The 10,016-nt window shown below is 34.1% G+C and overlaps 1 protein-coding gene across 2 annotated transcripts; it reads left to right on the top strand.

Annotated features, from left to right (window-relative positions):
- The first annotated feature begins 2,791 nt into the window (after positions 1-2,791).
- On the top strand, positions 2,792-9,372 carry LOC110036783 (B-box zinc finger protein 22-like). 2 transcript variants are annotated; one of them, XM_020741310.1, is made up of 3 exons: positions 2,792-2,893; positions 3,513-3,722; positions 8,699-9,372. In XM_020741310.1, exons 2-3 carry the CDS (start codon positions 3,528-3,530, stop codon positions 9,071-9,073), a joined length of 570 nt encoding a protein of 189 aa, XP_020596969.1. In that variant the 5' UTR covers positions 2,792-2,893; positions 3,513-3,527; the 3' UTR covers positions 9,074-9,372. The 2 variants fall into 2 exon arrangements, with proteins under 2 accessions (XP_020596969.1, XP_020596970.1); XM_020741311.1 differs by lacking the exon at positions 2,792-2,893 and adding an exon at positions 2,900-3,000.
- The last annotated feature ends 644 nt before the right edge of the window (positions 9,373-10,016 follow it).

Below are 10,016 nucleotides of genomic sequence, written 5' to 3'. Positions count from 1 at the left end.
GATTTCCTTAAGTAGGTGGAAGACCAAACCCTAATCACCCAATGTTGCCCTAACCCAAATAGTCTTATGGGGACTCATCATTTGGTTCCTCACATGTTAGTCTAAGCCTTTCAAGTATTGGAGGTTCATGACCATCCATGCAGGTTTCAAAGAGAGTAAAGAAGTGGTTTGAATTTCTATGTAGTTGGGCATCATATCTAATCTTCTAGGATAGTCAAAAGGAAAGTCCTATGTCTAAATCCTAAACACTAAGAATAAGAAAAAGACCTCACCAAAAATTGAAGTCAATAGGGGGCCAGAGTCTCTTCGTAAAGCTTTTTTGATGGTTATCCCCTGATGCTATCAGACAAGTTGATCAATTCAACTGCTAAAGGTTTGGGCTTTGACTTTTTGTCTTTTTTCACTTTCTCCTTCTTCTTTGCAGAAGCGGGGGCTCAATAGCCCACCAAGGCCAAGTATTTAAGATTCAACCCACTCTGACTCGCAACCTTAGCTATGTTGTTTCTCGACTAATTGGGAAGGGGTAGTTGTAAAGCGTGTGAATCCCAATACTGATCCAATTTATTGGATTCACTGGACACAAATATCCAAGGAAAGTTAATTATCAAAATTAATTTTTTTTATTTTGGTGTCACTCATTGTTTAATAATTTTCCTGTTCTTATCATATTTGTCGCTATCAAGGGATAGAAGAACTCAAGGAACTAATATGAATGCACCAAAACTGTCGACAATTGAAACATCATATTAAAGTAACACGATTTGAGCCAACCATTCGACAACCGACCACTCGGTCAAAGTCAACTAGTGCACAGTGTCAAGGGATTCAATCGATGGACCGCGCTCATAGTCTTAACCACCCAAGCTTCTTTCAGGGGCACGATCAAAACTAGTTGACTATCGGCTTTGCCTCAACAGGAAAGATCACCACACGATTGGTCGCCCTTGATGGACCGAGCTAAATTTCTCGATCAACTAATGACCGTTGTATTAAACTTAAACAACTATATAGATCCTGTATTAAATTAGCTCATTAATTGCATTAAGGTCAGCTTCAATAATCTCTATCTTCTTTAAATAATTAAAGGTGATTTCCATAATCGCTCATTCTTTTCTGTAATTATATAAAAAAACTTCTATAAATAGGAGGCTCGACGATGAATAAATGTACCTTTTGCCCTACTCTTCTCTTGAGAATTCTCTCTCTCTCTCTCTCTCTCTCTCTCTCTCTCTCCTACTTTTCTTCTCTCAGTTCCAACTCTCAATGCATGTTTTATGTGAAGCACAATCTACAATTCAACACCATACAATGCTAATCTTTTTACAAATCTAACACTTGAAGTGTAAAAATCATTAGTGTTTATAAATCTAACACCAGAAGTTCTCAAATTTTAGAAATTTACAGACAGAGCGCACAATGTTGATGTATTTATATATGTAACACCTAAATAACATACTACAAAGCATCTGATATTGTAAGGTTTTATTGAGAACTTGAATGCAAATTTTCGGACATACCACAAAATTTTGATGCATTATCATATTCAACACCTAATTAACATAGTTTGGACTCAACAAAGAGAAGAAAAGGGCCAGCTAATGGAAAAGGGAAAATGGCAGAGACGTAGCCATTTTTCTCTCACAGATCATAGGAATGAACAATGAGCTAAATATCATTATTATTTTTTTTCAAATCGCTAATGTATCACCCCCTTCAAATGTACAATCAAGTATTGAGATGATCATTCCACAATCATAGAACTACAGACAAAAAACAAAGAGACGATCAAAATTGAAACCCATCATCACATCTTAGCATTGAAGGTAATATTATGCAAAATATGGCAAACAAAAACAAATGATATGATCGCACATGTCGCTAAGAGAGTAAGGGAGCCGTAGAGAACAAAGTAACCTCACCTATAGAGAAAGTGTGTGTGAGAAGCACAGAGATGAACAAGTTTCAAACATCTCACCTTTAGCCGAGCGGTAAAAATCGAAGATCAGCAGTAAAAAGCCAACCTTAGCCACACAGAGAAATGATTGATTGCAGCAAACATGACCAACTAATGCCTTTGGTGGAATCACTTGTCGTGGCTATCACGAGAAGTGTTTGTTCCAAGAACACACCGTCAATCAGCCGTGGTGCAAACACCTCCTAGTTCTCCCTTATATTGAAAAAATATTACATCCGGACTCTGGATGTGCGGAGAGTAACCCAGATGCAGCGAGGATGGCTGAGAACCGATTTCTCTCCTCCTCCGCTGCATCCGGGTCGTTGTCGGTACATCCAGAACACGGATGTAATATTTTTTATCCTTATATCAGTCTAAAGTCTGCTCCAATTTTTAGAGGCGTAATCTTAACCGAATTTGGACAGCGCGAAATCTCAATTTGAACTTTTAGACAATTTTTATTACAATGAATTAAAATTTTCCTTTTTATAATTACATTATATGTCAAGGGCCCTCCAATTAAAAAGCGGCAGTTATTCCATCAAACTTCATTTACTCTCTCCGCTCGGAATTACAAGTCCGTGATTCGTGAATGTCCTTTTTCTTCTCTCTTATTTATAAATTGTTACGGTTTCATTCGCCAACTTTTTTTGACATATTTTCCCACAGAATTCTTCGCTCTGTAAAAAATTAGTTATTTGTCTTTTTTTTTTTTGGGTAACTTAATCATAGTTTTAAAATTATAAATTTTATTAATCTAACTAACAAATATTAAATGCTGGTTTTTTTGTTTTTTTTGTTTTTGTGACAGTCCTCTTCCTCGATTTATAGCCCCGGTTGGCATCTCCGCTCAAATCGCCCCACCGCCCCATTCTCTCGCGAGGCCGAGTGGAATCGGTCGATCACCGTAATTTTATTTAGCTTTCCGGCCTGCAAAGGGTACATTTCTGTTGCATTCTCTCTATCCCTCACTGTGTTTATTACTTCTTGGAGGAGGATCCAGAAATATCGGTTACTACTGAGTTTACATTGCATTCTCTTCTAAGGTGTTATTAACCCCGATCTCTGCTTTATTGGAATTTCGATGGGTTGATCTTCTTTTTAATTATTTGAATGTTTGTGGGTGAAAAAAAGAAGTTTTGAAAATGATGATTGTATTCAACAGGATTTATGGTGTTTAGCCAAACGATAAAAAAGGAAAGCTAAATCGGGCGCTCCGTTAAATCTATTTTTTCTCCGTTCCATCCATTTTTTTATTTGAATCCAGATTTGTTAAATCCAATTATTTGATGGATTTAGCCAGGGAAAAAAAATAATTGCTACAAGATCCGCAAATAAAATTCCAAACACTTTTGTTAATTTAACAACATATGGTTCTGATAAAACTGAATATACCGGTTTTACTAAATTCTATTTAACGTTAATCCTTAATGCAGCCAAATACTTACATGTGAAGATGAAATCATTTGGTGAAACTTTTTAATGAAATTTGAAATCGATATAATTTTGTAACTGCATGAGCTGTTACTTATGATTTGGTTCATTTTCCCTCTTAAAGTTGAGTGGAAGAGAGATGAAAATACAGTGCGACGTATGTGAGACGACAGCCTCTCTGCTCTGCTGCGCGGATGAGGCTGCGCTCTGTTGGGGTTGCGACGAGAAAGTGCATGCGGCCAACAAGCTTGCCGGAAAACACCAGAGATTACCGCTCCTCTTCCCCGGCCCCTCCTCTACTACGTTCAAAATGCCCTGTTGTGATATATGCCAGGTATGCAGGCTTCCCTGCACCTCCCATTAGTTAGCTCTTTTTAGTCTTTATTTTGATATGTTATATGCAGAGTTTTTGTTATTCTGTGCCAAAACCTAGAACTCTCTTTTGCCATCTATATATTGGAAGAGAGAAGATCTATGTACTCCGGGTACATCATATTAATCAGCAAGCAGTGGAGGTATCAGAACTTCAAGAAAGGGGTGGCGAAATTAAAAATTAAGTGTCCAATCCGGATCTATATCATGAATCGCTCCTATAGAGTAGAGCGTAAAACAAGCGCCAGAAATAGAGAGTACACAGTAGAATGAGAGAATTATGTCACATTTTATTAATGGAATAGTTCCCCTATTTATAAGCAAAGGAGGTATAATATACATAATTATATGTTTATCCATCTTTAATGGTAGCGCTATAGGGTATTTTGGCTAATTACATAAATTAGCATATTGCTTGGCTACTCTATCACTCAGTAGGCTGAGATTAATTAGCCTTGGTTCAACAAGGCTCATTTGTCAGGCTATGCTGAGTTGGGGTTGTCGATCTGCTTTTGTTAATCTTCGATCATCGAACTTCGCACGATCAGCTTGGGACCATCAGCCTGTTGCTTTGGTCCAACTGTCGACTAACGTTCCCAAAACAATGAACCCCTGTCTCCAGGGTAAGACTAAGTTGTCGGGCAGAGGGTGAATTAATGTAATCCGATAGGTAGCTCACCTATTGACAAAGGTCGTTTGGGACGTTTGTAGAATATATCTCGGTAAAACTTTTGGCCCCTTAATGAAGAGCCTTAATGACTCTTATGAGGCTGTTGGCGATGCTAAGACGAGAGTTGAGCTAAGACTCTCTTGACTTGATGGATCTTGATCATTTGCTAGGACAATTTTCATCTAGTTGACTTCAAATCCTGATTGAAGAGATATGCACTTATTCAATCAAGTCCTCTGATCTCTCAATGATAGGACATGTGGTCTTCCTCTTGTGGACCCTTCCTGACTGTACTTTTATGTTTTTTAGTCCATTATATTTCATCGAGATTTGTGCTGACGCATTTCTGATGTACATATTGATGACGAGTATTTAAGTTTAAAACTTTTTATATCCCTAAGAAGCTTTTAGAACTATGACAAATATATCAAAAAAATAAAAATTTAATTGATATTAAACTCTTATTAAATATTTATGTTCATGTTCACGGGTTAATATTGATTTTGGTGCTACATAATATTTTAAACTCTTTTTTATGCTTTGCTTTATAGGATATATAACCGCATTATTTACATTAATTAAACCCCTAGTCAGCTCCTTTTATTTTTCAAGGTATTATCTTCAACTAGTGCTTCTCTCCTTTTAATCTTAGCATATATTTTTATCTCTTTTTTTCTAGTTTATCAAAGATCGAGCTTAATGGTCCCAAGTATGTTACCATCTTTTTGGATTTTTGTAACGATTTTATTACTACCCAACATTCTCATCATAAAAAATAGTCTTGCAATTTATCTTTACATTACCATGATGTTCGTTTACTACATAGATAGAGATGTAAGTGATAGTTAAATTTTTTGCATAGAAATACCTTGCAAAAAAGAAAAAAAAAACTACGAGTTATGACCCAGTCAAAGAATCCACTAGATAATTAATTGTGCAACTATTCACTTGACTCTTGATTTAGAGAAGATGGGATTATAAAAATTGACAATCACAACTTTGTAATAGTATTTTGGCTACAACAGACACACTTGGGCTGCAAGAACTGTAGTTAGTGGCTATGATGGTCATAGTTAGCTATAGATGCTGGTGATCGTTCACTTGCATTTCTATTCAAGAGTAATGATTTAATCGTTAGCTCTCCATTCTCTTTTTCTCCTCTCTTTAAGTGATGATTGGGGCTAGTTATAATATTTTCAGTGGGCTTCTCAGTAAATTTAGCTAGGATCACAAAATATTCTATTAGATGTCTACATTGATTCCCTTGATAACAAGTAGTTTTATTAACATTTGCGTGCCTTGACATCAGAATTATATGATCTCGGGCTTGTTGAATTATGCTTATTGATCTGCTCAATTTGATTATAAGAAGGATAAATTTAGAGATTATGTAGTCTTCCAATTGATGCAGCAAAGCCTTTCAACAACACTTCAAGTATTTGATATGAGCTTATTTAGATTCGAATTGGATCACTTTCAACATCACTTGGTTGGTCTTGTCAAAGTGCTCATTTTGACAATAACCTTGTTGAAATAGGTGTTCGGATATCTTAAATTTGAATTTGGAATGTTTCTTGCTCAAAATGCATCAAGATTTGTGTATAGTAATAAAAAATTTGTGTGAATGAGAAGAAACCTATTTGATTCAGGTTTTTAAGTCAACTTCCTTGATATTTATAATTATTTAAGAACATCTAGCAATTTAAATTCAAAATTTTATGGATCATCTAAGATCTTATACATACATACATACATACATACATTGTGTTTGTCATGTTAAAGATAAATCTATATTTTTTATAAAGCAAATCAAAAAGCTTTTAGTTTATTTGAGTATTTTTAAAAACAGGTTGATTTATTTTTAAAAACCAAGATAAAAATACTTGAAAAACATATTGAGCAAACATATTTTCAAAAATAAAAAACAAAAAACACAAATGAAAACAGAAATAAAAATAATATTGATCATAAGCAGACCATTATCTACAATCTTCCATATCATCAGCTATATGCAGCTCAGTTGGCCCAGTGGTTAGTTGTTTTTTCTCCAATTACAAGGTAGCATGTATTGGTGTATGTATTAGTTTAAAAAAAATAAAATAAAATCCTTTCATGGCTGTATGGTTGAATTTTCATGTCATAAGTTCGTTAAAATCAAATCAGTATCATCATTTGAGACTTGTAACATGTTTTATTCATATGGATGATAAATAACAGATATTTCTTGTTTTGTTCATTTTATGAACAGTTCTATGATGTCTGTTATGTCTTGGCGCTTAAACTTATCAATAAAGTACATAGAATTATGGTGAGTTTCTTTTCCTTATGAAGCCAAGAAATAGCATGTTTACCCAAATTTTGTTTGCCAAAGCAATTTCACAGATAAGTGTCATCGATAGTGAAGAAAATGCCCCACAAAATTACGGCTTTTGCATTTGACGGAAATGGTCTTTTCAATGCCTTCTCATCATCTATCGTTTTATTTTATTGGATTTATCTTTGAGAACATATCTGTCTGGACAATTTCCACAGCTTCTTAAGCATATATATTTAAGTAGGGATTTTAATAATCGATGTAAAAATTACATATTTTGTCTACATTGAGGTAGTTTCAAAAGGCAAGGTAGAGTATAAGACAGAACTCATTATGATCGGCATTTACATACGTCCCACATAATTCTTATGTATTTACTTATCTAGCATCTAAACATGCATTTACACATGCATACCGCTCAGATCTAACATCACATTAAAATTTAACCATCACTATCTTTTTAAAAATAAATTACACCTTTCCACACTTGGATTTAATGCACCAAGATGTTATAAGTGTAATTAATTATCACACTTTTGATGAGTCATACGTAAATACATAAGAATTGTCTGGTATGTATGTAACTTATATATATATATATATATGTATATATCTTATATATATATATATATATATATATATATATATATTGCTATGAAAATTTTGTATGCTAGGAGTTGTATTGTAACAAAACAGCAGGTAGGCAGTTAATAAAAAAAGGCCCCCCAAAAAGCAGGTATAGGGAGCAGCAATCTGCCTTACCAGCCTGTCTTTGAGAAAAAAGTTGCACATGATTTTTAAATTTAATTTAAGGAAAGAAAAAGCAGTGGCTCAAATCAAACATTAGCTGTTGCATTAATGAGCGTGCTTTTTTGGAACGACAAATAAATCCAAGTCAATCAAGGCTTGTAAAGGTGAAATGTCTCGTTCCATCTTCCTCTTAATCATTCACAAATTGTAGAAGTAATTGAAAGGTTGCTGTCACATAATCTAAATTAGAACATAGCTGCAAATGTATTAATGCGTTGCAACTATGTCATTAAATGAAACCTAAGATAATCTTGATACTTTGTCAATCATTAATTCTAAAATTCTAATTGTACAAAAACTTTATTATGTTATGATTACATCAACCCAAATCAACAACTCAAATACCAAGGGGTTGAGACCAATTGTTTTTTGTTTTCGATTTGTTATTTTATTTTATTTTGTTTTAATGTTGATTTAAAATAAAATATATTTAGCAGATTAAAATAAACTATAGGTGTTTTGAAATATTAAAAATATTTAAAAATTATGTTGAGAGTTTTTTTTTAATATAGTAAATAAACATATTTTTAAAAATAAAAATAAAAACAAAACAAAAACTTTTTTAAAAAACTTAAGAAAAAAAGGATTTAGACTTAAATTGTAATGATGCAACAAACTTAAAAAAAGTTGTCCTTTTTGTTTGGAAGGTAGTTATAGATGTAACCATGATCATGTGATATTTGTCTATTAGAAAACAGTTATGGTCGCCGTATCTTCTTCTTTAATGCTCACCTAAATTCAACAAGTGTTCATCAATCCTTATGTCTTTCTTTTGAGTCATTCTTCTCCTTTTAATACGTCTAGCTCTCCTAATGGAAATGAATTTTTACCCGTAGATAAATGCAACGATTTTATTGTATTATAAATTATATAAAACTTTGACAAACATATTAAGATATTAGAACCTTGAGGAAGTCGTATTAACATAATGGTACGTTTACAAGGTAAGCTTTCTAACCCTTTGTATATTCCAAACCTATGCTTTATCTCATGCTCATCTGAACTAGAATTATACTATTTGCAGGCACGCTTTTCAACAACGGTAACAAGATTGGTTTTTCCCTACACTGATGGAACAAATGTTTCAAAATTCATTTATACCCTCACTAAATTTTAATAATTGACTTATTTATTGCTTCTGCAGGAAAAAACTGGTTTTTCCTTTTTTTGCTTGGAGGATCGTGCTTTGCTCTGTAGGCATTGTGATCTAACAATTCACTCTGCAAGTCCTGTAGTATCTAACCATCAGAGATTCTTAATCACTGGTGTGAGGGTTGGTCTTCAACACTCTGTCACAGACAACAATGGCAGCTGCAGAGGCAGGGCAGCTACGAATGAGTTGAGCAGCAGCAGTGGAAGCGTTAGCAGTAGCGGTAATCTTCCTGTCTCTCTGGCCACAAAAAGTCTGGGCGTGGAGAAGACTGATGATTTTAAGCTTTGCTGGCCCTGGAATGAGATATTTGAGGGTGTTGATTTTGATCATTGTTATGGACTATCTGAGCCTGGTTCCTCGAACTAAGGGGCTGTTTGGCAGCAAGCTGGAACGATTTAATAAAGATTTACAGACATACCACTCAATTTTCATGTATTACATATCTATCACCTAAGCTTCAGTTTTATATACAGACCACCTTACCTATGTATCAAAATATTTATTTATTTTTTAAAAGTTAAAATAAAAGTATTTTTGATGTCATATGAAAGATTTTGGTGGTATAAATGTAGGAAGTAAGGTTTATGTGTTAGGTAAATACGAAGGAATTAGGTGGTATGTATGTAAATGCTCCTTTAATAAATCCTGGTGAAATTTCAGATTTAGTAAATCCTGTGGCAGTTAAATTTTGAGTATTATTTGACATAATGGATGAGAATTCTAGTTAAACCCTGACAATTTGTTTGGCTATTCATTTCAGGTTTTGAGGCGGTTAATGCAAGTAGGATTAAAAAGAATTCGTTCTAATAAGATGGGAATAGTTTGTGCAACTGCAATTAATAATGAAATTATAAATTGGCTTATGCAAGCTAGATTGTTCATCGTAGTCTCGTGATTATTTAGTGTCTTAGCGTTGCACTAACGTTCAACACACACATAAGTAATTTAAGTAACCAGTAGAGTAACCAGAAGTTTTTACGTGAGAAACCAAAAAAGAAAAAATTAATGGGGCTTAGCCTAGTTTTAACGATCCACTATAGGTTGATAAGTATATGTATAGGCCCTTGTCCTACAAGTGAAAAAAGGTTGCACAGTTTGTCAATGTACAATAGTTGTATGTAGAAGGGTTTGTTGTACAATGGTCAAAATTAAGGGCATTTTGGATTGGTTATCGGTACTTCGGTGCTCCATCTTCAAGGCGTATCTTTATCCAATGTTCAGGATGGTGCACTTTTCTGTAGGGTACCCGGTGACTCCGCGACTTTGGTTTGCTACTTATAGTGCTTCTTTACTCCGCAGTGTACTTCGC

This window comes from Phalaenopsis equestris, unplaced genomic scaffold (genome assembly GCF_001263595.1).
Source record: "Phalaenopsis equestris unplaced genomic scaffold, ASM126359v1 Scaffold210877, whole genome shotgun sequence".
Lineage (NCBI taxonomy): Eukaryota > Viridiplantae > Streptophyta > Magnoliopsida > Asparagales > Orchidaceae > Phalaenopsis > Phalaenopsis equestris.
Note: the sequence above shows the minus strand (reverse complement) of the source record. Positions and strands in the feature narration are given on the sequence as shown.